This window comes from Anabrus simplex, chromosome 3 (assembly GCF_040414725.1).
Source record: "Anabrus simplex isolate iqAnaSimp1 chromosome 3, ASM4041472v1, whole genome shotgun sequence".
NCBI classification, from domain to species: domain Eukaryota; kingdom Metazoa; phylum Arthropoda; class Insecta; order Orthoptera; family Tettigoniidae; genus Anabrus; species Anabrus simplex.
This window is the reverse complement of record NC_090267.1, coordinates 44,975,342-44,989,570: the sequence shown is the minus strand read 5'-3', so window position 1 is coordinate 44,989,570 and position 14,229 is coordinate 44,975,342. Positions and strand designations below refer to the sequence as shown.

The following is a 14,229-nucleotide window of genomic DNA, read 5'->3' as shown; positions in this document are numbered from 1 at the left end:
CCCTTGTCTTCCTTTGGCCGATATCTTCATTTTTCGAAGTGTCGGACCCCTTCCATTTTCCCCTCTGATTAGTGTTATATAGAGGATGGTTGCCTAGTTGTACTTCCTCTTAAAACAATAATCACCACCACCACCACCACCTGGCCCTTGTCTTCCTTTGGCCGATACCTTCATTTTTCGAAGTGTCGGACCCCTTCCATCTTTTCTCTCTGGTTAGTGTTATATAGAGGATGGTTGCCTAGCTGTACTTCCTCTTAAAACAATAATCACCATCACCACCACCACTCGGATCCCTTCCATTTTTCCCTCTGATTAGTGTTATATTGGCTGCCTAGTTGTACTATCTCTTAAAACAATAATCAGCACCACCACCCTAGCCACAAGACATATTTACGTCAAAATGAGATTAAATTTTTATCGTCATCTGAACTTCCGATCTTACGCGCCCCCCACCTTGAGGACCACAGTTGAAGAGCGCGCGTCTAGGCAGGACCTCACCTTCCTTCGCCTACCGGTGCAGTGCCCTCACAGTGTGCGAGGATCTTCAGTTCTGTTATGCTGACAGCGGCTCTGCTAGTATTGAGCCTGGCCCGCCTGCTCCAAGGGAGCGAGGTGACCGGTGTAGGGAATGTCATCCTCCAGGAGATTGTCAACATCGTACAGAATGAAGTGCAACACGAGGGGTGCAAACGGGACAGTCTTCTGCTTATTGAAGAGTTCCAGAACTACACAGACTGGGCTCTACAAAGTAAGTGTTCTATACATTTGTACACTAATATTTTTCTTAACTACGAAAATGTGGGAGGTAGTGTTTTGGTAAGAAATTTTCCTCATAGCGTGTATATTCCTGTAATGAGTGTGGATGTTTTCTTCCGCTTTAATTTTCCGCATAGTTTATTTATTTATTTTTTTTGCTAGGGGCTTTACGTCGCAGCGACACAGATAGGTCTTATGGCGACGATGGATAGGAAAGGCCTAGGAGTTGGAAGGAAGCGGCCGTGGCCTTAATTAAGGTACAGCCCCAGCATTTGCCTGGTGTGAAAATGGGAAACCACGCAAAACCATCTCTACGCGCACGGCCAACTCGCCCGGTGCATAGTTTATTATCATTATTGTTATTATTATTCTTAATTTACCAAAAAAACATAACTTACAGAATTTATGTATGGTCTCGTATATTCAGTGTTATATAACAAATATATTCTGCTCCAACTACGATGTTCTGCCCCCTTGGTTTAATGATAAACGTACTGGCCTTCAGTTCATAGGGTCCCGGTTTCGACTAACGGCTTTGCCGGAGATTTTAACTGCTTGTTAATTCCTTTACTGGGTAAGTTGGCCGTGTTGATAGGGGTCGTATCTGTGAGCTTGCATCCGGTTGATAATGATCCGGGTGATTCTAAGAAAATAAGTTAATTCCTTTGGCAAAGTAGATAATCCGGTCGCGGGTAATCGAGTGTGTACTAAACTGTATTTAGTGTTCGGCAGACTGGAGAAAGATATGAAAGACACGTTCCAGAGTGACACCTACACTATGAAACGAAACACATCGTATTTGACAATAACATTTTCACATCAAGAAATAAGTGTATATTTTTTCTTCAATTGGCTTAACGTCGCACCGACTCAGATAGGTCATGTGGGACAGGAAATGACAATGAGGGCGAAGCAAGCTGCCGTGGCCTTAATTGAGCTCTCTCGGTGACTGATATTATCCTTACGGCTGTTATGTTATTGTCATTATTTTATTACAAAGTAAGTTATCTGATTGACTACCTAGCGACACCACACTTAAGCTAGTGGAATCCAATGTGCACTTTCTTGCCAAAGTAGAATCGTAAGCATAATCGTTTGATTCTCTGCTTCTGTGTTTGCTAAGGCCTGTTAGGCCTACCGCGTTCCATCCATCCATCCATCCATCCATCCATCCATCCATCCATCCATCCATTCATCCATCCATCCATCCATCCATCCATCCATCCATCCATCCATCCATCCATCCATCCATCCATCCATCCATCCATCCATCCATCCATCCATCCATCCGTCCATCCGTCCGTCCGTCCGTCCGTCCGTCCGTCCAACTATTTCTGATTAGTGTTATATAGAGGATGGTTGCCTAGTTGTACTTCCTCTTAAACAATAATCACCAACTCTTGTCATTTATTCATAACAAGTGAGCGCTTCACAATAAAATCGAAAATCAGTAGTCGCCTGCTTTTTGCCATTCCCACATCACCCACTGTTTACAAGAAAATTTTACAAAAAGGAACTCAAATTATGTTTGGATGATGGCCGAAGACATGGATTAATTCTGGGCGGAGTTAGAATAGCAAACAACAACAACAACAACAACAACACAAATTAGCCTAGAATTTATGCGGGCTGAAGTTACTTCGTACGTTTAAACAGAAGTCTCTATTTCTTAAATTTCGAAGAATTTAATATTGGTATTCTGTAACTAACTGAAAAGCAGTTAACTCACTATACACCAGTTGGAGTATAATAATTAACACAACGGAAATAATCTTTCTAAGTAAAAATCTAAGTACACATGATTGATGATCAGCCTATTTCTATGATTGCAATGTACAGTATTTTTAAAAAAATACCACTAGTTCTCTGGTTAAATAAATCCAGAATTATTTGCAATTGAATGTGTTTAATGAACACTTCGTAAGCCGTGGTGTTAAGCACTGGAATTACTTCAATTGTGTGTGAATTTGTAGCCTAAACGATGATGCCGGATTTAGAATGTTAAAATAGTAGTATTTCTTGTAACATTTTCTTTCCATGGAAATGCTATCCGGCTGCACGGCTAAATGGTTAGTGTGCTGGCCGTTGGTCACAGCGTTTCCGGGTTCGATTCCCGGCAGGGTCGGTGATTTTAATCATCATTGGTTAATTTCGCTCGCACGGGGGATGGGTGTGTGATGTCTTCATCATCATTTCGTACTCATCACGAGGCGCAGGTCGCTTACGAGAGTCACATCAAAAGACGTACACCTGACGAGCCGAACTTGTCCTCGGACACTCCCGACACTAAAAGCCATACGCTATTTCATTTTCATGGAAATGCTCGTTGTACTCTCGTAGTAGTAGAAGTGGTTGTTTTAACTTTACTTCATTATCACCAAAGCACGGATTTGCATGTAAATGCATGTTTTTAAATAAGCTAGTTGCACTTCTCAAACATTACAAATATTTTATGGCTTAACGATTCTAAATAACCGTTCTTTTTCCTTGCATGTTTACATGTTTTGGCCTTTTTAGGAGAAAATTCGTGCATAATGAATATTTTGAAGATTTTATATTTAATGGCGAATATTTAGATGTTTATGTTGCATAACATGACTTTTCTTCTTACTTCGGCGCATATATGATGTTAACTTGCATGTGTAGTATAATGGGAGACTTCGGGCACCTCCGCCTCCGCCGGGTTCCCAGGGGCCTCCTCCTCCTCCTCCTCATCACGAGGGGCCTTCCCAGGGGCCTTCTCCTCCTCCCGAGGGGCCTTCCCAAGGGCTTCCTCCTCCTCCACATCCCGGTGGTCCTTCCCAGGCGCTCGTGCCTCCTCCTCCTCCCGGGAGGCCTTCCCAGGTGCCCGCTCCTCCTCCGGCGGGAAATTTGAATTAGTAAAAAAGCCATGTGCTTTTTGACAGCTGTCATCGATATCAACGCATCGCTAACCTCAGTACTGCCATCTTGACGGGCCAAAACCTTAGTGGTACCAACTTAACCTAACTAGCGCGAGATTTGAATCGGTAAGAAAATCCACGTGCTTTTTGAAAGACAACAACGTATCGCAAACCTCAGTGCTGCCATATTGACGGGCCTAAACCTTAGTGGTACCAACATAACCTAACTAGCGCGAGATTTGAATCGGTAAACAAATCAACGTGCTTATTGAGAGCCACGTGCTTTTTGACAGACAACAACGTATCGCAAACCTCAGCACTGCCATCTTGACGGGCCTTACCTTAGTGGTAACAACTTAACCTAACTAGCGCGAGATTTGAATCGGTAAAGAAATCCACGTGCTTTTTTGTCAGCCGTCATTGGCCATCTTTAATCAAGAGAGCACAGTGCTGCCCTCTTTAGCTAAATACCTTTGAAATGTGGTGGCGGATAATTTGAAAAATGCTTTTTGACAGCAGCCACCTTTAATCGACAGAGCACTGTGCTGCAATCTGGTGGCAGGCAATTCCACGTGACAGCAGCCATCTTTAATCAAGAGAGCACAGTGCTTCACTCTTCGGTTGAAATGTGGTGGCGGCAATTAGAAAAAATCTACTCGCTCTTGTTTGGAAACAAACCTACGTGCTTTCTTGACAGCTGACTTCCGCTATCTTTAATCAAGAGAGCATAGTGCTGCAATCTTTAGTTGAAATGTGGTGGCGGATAATATGAAAAATTCTACTCGCTCTTGTTTGGAAACAAACCCACGTGCTTTTTGGACAGCTGTCATCCACCATCTTTAATCAACGGAGCACCGTGCTGCTATCATGCAGGCAATTTCGTCAGCTGTCATCCGCCACCTTTAATACACAGAGCACCGTGCTGCCCTCTTTATGGCTACTACCTTAAGCATGTAGTAGCAGGCAATTTGAAAAGTTCTGTTAGCTATCATCCGCCATCTTTAATCAAGAGAGCACCGTGCTGCCATCTTTAGCTAGATACTTTTGAAACATGGTGGCGGATAATTTAAAAAGAAAAATTCTACAACAACCATCTCTCGACGCTAATTGCACAAGATGGTGGCTATGCATGACTCCTTAAGGGTGCTTACGCAAGATGGCTGCTATACATAGGTTCTTATGAGACGCCCTTGGGATGCTTGCGCAAGATGAAGACTAACATGGCTCCTTATGAGACACCCTAGGGATGCTTGCTCAAGATGGCGACTGGTCTTATGAGACGGCTTAAGGGTCCTTTCACAAGATGGTTTGAGACGCCCTAAGGATGCTTGCGCAAGATGGCGGACACAAGATGGCGGCTATACACGAGTCCTTATGAGACGCCTTAAGGGTGCTTGCGCAAGATGGCTGCTACTCTTATCAAGAAAGCTAGCTTAGAGGATAACGTGTCGTGCTAGTTCGATTCATTAAATTTGGGCCTTCAATGCAAAATGTTAAATATCTCGTAGACGGTGCATCGTGGAGCAAAACGGACAACATTTTTCTGCCTCACACGTAGGTTCGCAGGATGAGGAACATGATAGCATAAGAAAAACATAGTCTAATGATGAGATCAACGGTTCGGTTCCTACTTAGGCCCTTTGGCATTTGCACTCATTTAGCTTGTATTGAAGCAAGATTTTGTAACATGATCAGGTCTAGCTATGGTAGAGAGTATAACATGCCGTGCTGGTTCGATTCATTAAATTTAGGGCTTAAATGCAAAATGTTAAATATCTCGAAAACGATGCATCGTAGAGCAAAACGGACAAAATTTTTCCGCCCATTACCCAGTTTCGCAGTATGAGGAACATGATAGGATAAGAAAAACATAGTCTAATGATGAGATCAACGGTTCGTTTCCAACTTAGACCCCTTGGCATTTGCTCTGTTTTAGCTTGTATTGAAGCAACAGGTCTAGAGAGTATAACGTGCAATGCTGGTTCGATTCATTAAATTTGGGGCTTAAATGCAAAAATGTTAAATATCTTCAAAACGGTACGTCGTAGTGCAAAACGGACAAAATTTTTCTGCCTAATACCCAGGTTCGCAGTAACAGGAATATAATAGCATAAGAGAAACATAGTCTAATGATGAGATCAACGGTTCGGTTCCTATTTAGGCCGTTTGGCATTTGCACACTTTTAGCTTTTATTGAAGCAAGTTTTTGTAACATGATCAGGTCTAGCTATGGTAGAGAGTATAACGTGCCGTGCTGGTTCGATTCATTAAATTTAGAGCTTAACAAAATGTTAAATATCTCGAAAACGGTGCATCCTAGAGCAAAACGGACAAAATGTTTCTACCTCACACCGAGGTTCGCAGTACGAGGAACATGATAGCATAAGAAAAACATAGTCTAATGATGAGATCAACGGTTCGGTTCCTACTTAGGCCCTTTGGCATTTGCACACTTTTAGCTTGTATTGAAGCAAGTTTTTGTAACATGATCAGGTCTAGCTATGGTAGAGAGTATAACGTGCCGTGCTGGTTCGATTCATTAAATTTAGGGCTTAAATGCAAAGTGTTAAATATCTCGAAAACGGTGCATCGTAGAGCAAAACGGACAACATTTTTCCACCCAATACCGAGGTTCGCAGTATGAGAAACTTGATAGCATAAGAAAAACATAGTCTAATGATGAGATCAACGGTTCGGTTCCTACTTAGGCCCTTTGGCATTTGCTCTGTTTTAGCTTGTATTGAAGCAAGTTTTTGTAACATGATCCGGTCTAGAGAGTATAACGTGATATGCTGGTTCGATTCTTTAAATTAGGGGCTTAAATGCAAAATGTTAAATATCTTCAAAACGGTACGTCGTAGAGCAAAACGGACAAAATTTTTCTGCCTAATATCCAGGTTCGCAGTGTCAGGAATATGATAGCATAAGAAAAACATCCTGCTCTGCGAACCATGTGGCCTTGCCGCGGTGGGGAGTCTTACCTGTCCCAATGATGCAGATAGCATCTGTTGAGAGACCAGACTAACGGGTGGTTCATCGAAAGGTGGGTAGCAGCCTTTCGGTAGGACGGCAGTCTACATGTTTGACTGATAGGGCCTTGTAATAATACTCAACATGGCTTAGCTGTGTTGATACTGCTACACGGCTGAAAGCAACGGGAAACTACAGCCGTAACTAACTCCCGAGGACATGCAGCTCTCTCTGTATGAATGATGTACAGATGATGGCTTCCTCCCGGGTAAATTATTCCGAAGGTTATCTAGTTCCCCATTTGGATCTTCGGGTGCGGACTACACGAGAGGGGGCGATCATCAGGAATATGGATACTGACATTCTGCGAGTCGGAGCGTGGGATGTTTGAAGTTTAAATCGTTGTGGTAGGTTAGAGAATCTGAAAAGGGAGATGGATAGACTAAAGTTAGATGTAGATGGTATAAGTGAAGTATGTTGGCAGGAAGAACAAGATTTTTCGTCAGGCGACTACCGAATTATCAACACAAAATCAAACAGGGGAAATGCAGGAGTTGGTTTAATAATAAGAAAATAGGGCAGCGGGTAAGTTACTACGACCAGCAAAGTGAAAGAATTATTGTCGTCAACATAGACACCAAACCAATGCCCATCACAATATAGCAGGTCTATATGTCTACTAGTTCAGTGGATGATGAAGAAATTGAAAGAATATATGAGGAGATAGAAGATTTAATACAATATGTAAAAGGTGACGAGAATCTAATTGTGATGGGAGACTGGAATGCAGTGGTAGGCCAAGGAAGAGAAGGTAGTACAGTAGGAGAATTTGGTTTGGGATAAAGGAACGAAAGAGGAAGTCGGCTGCGTGAATTCTGCACTGATTATAATTTAGTCCTTGCCAATACTTGGTTCAAACACCACAAATGAAGGCTGTATACGTGGACGAGACCTGGAGACACTGGAAGGTATCAAATAGACTTCATTATGATTAGGCAGAGATTCAGAAACCAGGTGTTGGATTGCAAAACTTTCCCAAGAGCAGACGTGGACTCTGACAACAACTTGTTTGTGATGAAATGCCATCTGAAGTTGAAGAAATTGAAGAAAGGAAAGAATGCAAAAAGATGAGATCTAGACAAGTTGAATGAAAAGAGTGTGAGGGATTGCTTCAAGGAACATGTTGCACAAGGACTAAATGAAAAGGCTGAAGGAAACACTATAGAGGAAGAGTGGAGAGTCATGAAAAATGAAGTCAGTAGAGCTGCTGAAGAAATGTTAGGAAGGAAGAAAAGATCAACTAAGAATCAGTGGATAACTCTGGAGATACTAGACCTGATTGATGAAGGACGAAAATGCAAGAATGCTAGAAATGAAGAGGGCAGAAAAGAATACAGGCGATTAAAGAATTAAGTGGATAAAAAGTGCAAGGTAGCTAAGGAAGAATGGGTGAAGGAGAAGTGCAAGGATGTCGAAGGCTGTATGGTCCTTGGAAAGTTAGATGCTGCATACAGGAAAATCAAGGAAACCTTTGGAGGAAGGAAATCTAGGTGTATGAATATTAAGAGCTCGGGTGGAAAGCCACTTCTAAGGAAGGAAGACAAAGCATAAAGATGGCAGGAGCATATCCAACAATTGTATGAAGGTAAACGATGAAGGTAATTTGGTTCTGGAATATGAAGAGGCTGTTAATACTGATGAAATGGGAGACCCAATTTTCAGGTCAGAGTTTGACAAAGCTGTAAGTGACCTCAATAGGAACAAGGCACCTGGAATTGATGATATTCCCTCTGAATTACTGACTGCCTTAGGAGAAACCAGCATGGCAAGGTTATTTCATTTAGTGTGCAAGATGTATGAGGCAGGAGAAGTCCCATCCGATTTTGGGCAGAATGTTGTTATACCTACTCCCAAGAAAGCCGGTGCTGACAGATGTGAAAACTACCGCACCATTAGTTTAGTATCTCATGCCTGCAAAAGTTTAACACGTATTATTTACAGAAGAATCGAAAAACAAGTTGAATCTGAGTTGGGAGAAGATCAATTTGGCTTCAGAAGAAATGTAGCAACACGTGAAGCAATCCTGACTTTACGTCTTATCGTAGAGGATCGAATCAAGAAGGACAAGCCCACGTATATGGCATTCGTGGATCTAGAAAAGGCATTCGATAATGTAGATTGGACCAAGCTATTTATGATTCTGAAGATGATACGGATCAGATACCGAGAACGAAGAATTATCTACAATCTGTATCAAAATCAGTCTACAGTGATAAGAATCGAGGGATTTGAAAAAAAAGCAGCAATCCAGAAAGGAGTGAGGCAAGGCTGCGGTTTGTCCCCTCTCCTTTTCAATGTTTACATAGAACAGGCAGTAAAGGAAATCAAAGAGATATGTGGAAAGGGAATCACAGTCCAAGGAGAGGAAACCAAAGCCTTGAGATTTGCCGATGATATTGTTACTTTATCTGAGACTGCAGAAGATCTCGAGAAGAAGCTGAATGGTATGGATGAAGCCTTGGGTAAGAGGTACAAGATGAAAATAAATAAGTCCAAAACAAAAGTAATGGAGTGCAGTCGAACGAAGGCAGGTGATGCAGGAAATATTAGATTAGGAAATGAAGTCTTAAAGGAAGTAGATGAATATTGTTACTTGGGTAGTAAAATAACTAACGATGGCAGAAGTAAGGAGGACATAAAATGCAGACTAGCAAAACCAAGGAAGAGAATTCTTAAGAAAAGAAATTCGCTCACTTCAAATATTGATATCCGAATAAGAAAGATGTTTTTGAAGACTTTCGTGTGGAGCGTGGCATTGTATGGAAGTGAAGCATAGACGATAACTAGCTCAGAAAGAAAGAGAATAGAATCTTTTGAAATGTGGTGTTATAGAAGAATTCTGAAGGTGAGATGGATAGATCGAATCACGAATGAAGAGATACTGAATCGAATTGGTGAGAGGAGATCGATTTGGCTAAATTTGACGAGAAGAAGAGATAGAATGATAGGACACATCTTAAGACACCCAGCACTTGTTCAGTTGGTTTTTGAAGGAAGTTTTGTTGGTAAGAACATTAGGGGTAGACCAAGGTATGAATATGACAAGCAGATTAGAGCAGATGTAGGATGCAATAGTTACGTAGAAATGAAAAGGTTAGCACAGGATAGGATGGCATGGAGGGCTGTATCAAACCAGTCTAATGACTGATGATTCATACAACACAAGAATAACGTAGTTTAAATATGTGATCAACGGTTCGGTTCCTACTTAGGCCCTTTGGCATTTGCTCTGTTTTAGCTAGTATTGAAGCTAGATTTTGTAACATGATCAGGCCTAGAGAGTATAACGTGCTATGCTGGTTCGATTCATTAAATTTGGGGCTTAAATGCAAAATGTTAAATACCTTCAAAACGGTACGTCGTGGAGCAAAACGGACAATTTTTTTCTGCCTAATACTTAGGTTCGTATTATCAGGAGTGTGATAGCATAAGAAAATATAGTTTAATGATGAGATCAACGGTTCGGTTCCTACTTAGGCCCTTTGGCATTGACGGCTATATAATTCTACAAAATGGCGGCTGCTCTTATGAGACAGCTTAAGGGTGCTCGCACATGATGGCTTCAGACTCCCTAGGGTTGCTTGTGCAAGATGACGGACACAAGATGGCGGCTATACATTGCTCCTTATGAGACGGCTTAAGAGCTCTTGTACAAGATGGCTGCTGCTCTTATGAGGCACCCTAGGGGTGCTTGCGCAAGATAGCAGCGACAAGACGGTGACTATACACAGCTCCTTATGAGACAGCGTAGGGGTGCTCGCACGAGATGGCGGCTACTCTTATGAAGAAAGCTAGCTTAGAGGCTACTGCGCAAGATGGCGGCTGCTGTTATGCATGCGGTGGAGTGCAATTTGAAATTTTACGTGCTCTCGTTTGTAAAATTCTACGTGCTATTTATTTTACAGCTCTCATCTTTAATCAACAGAGCATCGTGCAGGTATCTTAACAGCACTAAACCTCATACCTTTGAAATGTGGTGGCAGTAATTTGAAAAATTCTTTTAACAGCTGTCATCTTTAAACAATGGCGGCAATACAAAGGCTGTTAAGGCCTCATCATTCTCCTCCACCTCCTCCTCCGCCTCCTATGTCAAGGCATAGCGTTATCGAACAAGTTTAAACCTGCATCACGACGGCAAGAGTGTGCAGCGATAACATCGTTGTGCATGTTTAGACTTGCAGATGATAAAAGAAACATAACAAGACTAGAATCAAACGCTGTACTCGATACAAAATGTGTTTAGAACATTGCTTGATGTGTTCAGAACATTAAATAAGTGATCAAGACTAGAATAGAACACTGTACTCGACACAACATGTGTTTAGAACATATCAGGGGATGACTTTGTTCTAAGAAGATTAGATTGAAACATAACAAGGCTAGAATCGAACACCGATCTCGATGCCGATAACTTCAACACGTGATTAGAACATTGATTGATGTGTTCAGAACACTAAAATAGAACATACAACGCGATCTTATCCATAAGGCAGTGCACATAGTGCGTAACCAACTCGCTCGGTAAACGATAGAGCAAAAGTACAACTTGAAATGATTTGCCTTCTATCATTTGTCTTGTGCGATAAGCAGTCGAACATGTAAACATGTAACGTGAAATATCAGCTCGGAAACCTATCGTTTCAATCTGTTGGCATGGGTTACAAGCATGCAGCTCATGCGGAAAATAAAATTAAACAGAACACTTATTGCTCTGAGAAATGCACCGCTCAGTTGAACAAGTTATCGCATAAACATGTAACGTACAATATCGGTTCGGAGACATATTATTGTTTTAATCTGTTGGCATGGGTTACAAGCATGTAGCTTGTGTAGGAGAGGACTACTATGCAAAATGCTAAACCTAAAAATTAATCGTGATAAGGAATATAACCCAGGGGTTACGTCTTATGAGAAGGGCAAAAACGATGAAAGGACTCTTCCTCCTCCTTATCCTCTACTACCTTACCACGCCCTCCTCTTAGAAGGAGTTAGCTTAAGTAAGTACATTATAACACCCTCATCGATCGCTATCAGCAAGAACACTTCTACTTTGTTAAGTGTAGCAAATTAATCTTTATTGGTAAATGGTTTTATGTTCAGAACAAGGGATGGAACCTAGGGGTCAACTCTTATCAGAATTACCTAATAAAATCCCCGAGGTTCAATGAGTTGCGTTTTTTTTCTGACAGAAATCAGTATCTGCTGTGATGTTCCTGACTGTCTCTGACTAATTTTACAAACATATAAATCTGCATTTAACTTGAAAAATATTAAATATCTGCATTTATAATATAAATTATGAAAATTAACATTCATTAAATAAAATACACACTCGTCGAACCTTGTACTCACACTTACTTGTTACCTGCTTACTTACACATACGTTATTTGAAGGGCGCCAGCTGTCACTCAGTACAGCAATAATAGAATGAGACTCTTGACTATATCTAGGGTGTGGGGTAATAAGCTTACTTTTGACAACATACCATATAAGTTCTGGGAAAAGGAGATTGGCGTTCGGTTTCCCCATTAATTTTGAGGTTAAGCTATTTTACTGTAATTGAAATAAAACTATGAATTCGTTTGATAGAACAATATATATTCTTTAAATAATATATCAAAAAATAGTGAGTCTTGTTGCGATAAAACAGATGACAATGTGAAATTATGACATTGCAACTGAAAGAAACTAGGCATGAATTTGAATTCTTCTTGACCGGACATTTAACAATTTATACGAAATATTTCCCTCACTGATTCACTTGACTGTACCTTCAACACTTTTAGTGTAATTACGACGTATTCCTTTGATCTGGTGTTTACTGTAGATGTGTCACGCCTAACTTGGTGATACATCCTTGTGACTGCTTCTTCTCCATCTCATCTGACTTCCTTGTAAGTCAATATGGTATTACCTCTTGGTAGGTCCTGGGTTGCCCTCTCTGACTTCATGGTAAGCCCTTGCGTCCGTGTCTTCCACTAAGTGACGGACCAACCATTTGGTCTCACTCTCTCAATGACCAATAATGGCTCACTGAGTCTTTACCATCTCTCGTTCACACTGGCTGACTGACCACCTAAGGCCTCTTGATCTAGTAGACTACTTCACTGTACTGCATCCGTATAAGTAATGACTGACGCTACAATATGCACCCACCTTATATAGACGTTGGTTGACACCGCTACGTAATCTCCAGAAATAACAATGACATACTCCCACAACGCGGCAAATATTACATACAGTGGTGAAATAGCCCGGAGGCGGCTGACTCTCTGAGCGCATATTCTAAATAAATACGATGACATAGCCATGGCGCGGCGATGACTTGGCAGAATCGCCACTAATCTTGCACAATGTCCCAACGTCACACCCAATCTCTGATATATACAACAATTCTCACTGTACAGGTATTGAGTGTTATTCTACACATACGTATATATGCATACATCTAAGTACAATCTTGCAAGCAACAGGCAATTGCAAAATCGAATTAAATAAGACTGATAATTACAATAATATTAACAATATCACAGATAACATAATAATACGGACATAATAATAATAATAATAATAATAATAATAATAATAATAATAATACAGAAAAATCATACAATAAAAATACAGATATAATCTTGTAACGGGATTTGAACCGTTATACTGCTCGATAGTTTTTAGTGTTTGGAACACTGAAGTTTTCAAGAAGGCAGCAGTGAGCTTAGCGATGTTCTGTTGTTGGATTTGAAATTCCGCGCTACGACATGCGTAAGGTGGCAGCCTTGAGGTTTAGCACCGTAAAGATGGCAGCAGTGAGGTTAGCGGTGTTCTGTTGTTGGATTTTAAATTTCGCGCTACAACCTGCATAAGGTGGCAGCCTTGATGTTTAGTGCTGTAAAGATGGCAACAGTGAGGTTATCGATGCTCCATTGTCTTTCAAAGTGAGGTTAGGGTCCGTCAAGATGGCAGCTGTCAAAAAAGCACGTGGCTTTGTTTACCATCAAGTACACGTGGTCATGACGTCATGGTCACGTAATCAATTCTTAGCTCTATGTTGTTATTAAAAATCTTGGGAACAAAGCTGCAGTAATAATAGCCATGTTTAAAAGCGTGTACACATCACCTGTCGATTTTGCATGCATCGACTATCGTACTAAACTTCTCCCGCTTGAGTGTACAACGATCGCATTCCTATCTTAGCATAACCTATGTCTACGAACTTAAAGCATAAAAAAATAGCTATGTTTAGAAATCTTGTGAACATAGCAGCACTAAGAATAGCAAGGTTTAAAAGCGTGTACACATCACCTATCAATAATGCATGCATCGACGATTGTACTAGACTTATTCCGCTAGAATGTACAACGTTCACGTGTGTTTGTGCTGCTATTTTAGCATGACCTATGCGCATGAACTTAAAGTTCATAGAATAGCGATGTTTCAAAATCTTACGAACATAGCAGCGGTAAGAAGAGCAAGGTTTAAAAGCGTGTACACAATACCTTTTGATAATGCAAGCATCTTTTACTAGAGTGTGCGACCATCGCTTGTACGTGTGCTGCTACT

The 14,229-nt window shown here is 41.1% G+C and overlaps 2 protein-coding genes across 2 annotated transcripts in view; both read left to right on the top strand.

The window, feature by feature from the left end:
- The window catches only part of LOC136866642 (nose resistant to fluoxetine protein 6), a 695,618-nt gene that overhangs the window by 411,821 nt on the left and 269,568 nt on the right, over positions 1-14,229 (top strand). The window lies entirely within an intron of this gene.
- LOC137498862 (nose resistant to fluoxetine protein 6-like) overlaps positions 549-14,229 on the top strand; it is a 127,186-nt gene continuing 113,505 nt past the window's right edge. The window contains exon 1 of the mRNA XM_068226530.1: positions 549-748. Coding sequence (XP_068082631.1) covers positions 556-748 — 193 coding nt within the window. The 5' untranslated portion in view covers positions 549-555. The remainder of the gene's footprint in view (positions 749-14,229) is intronic.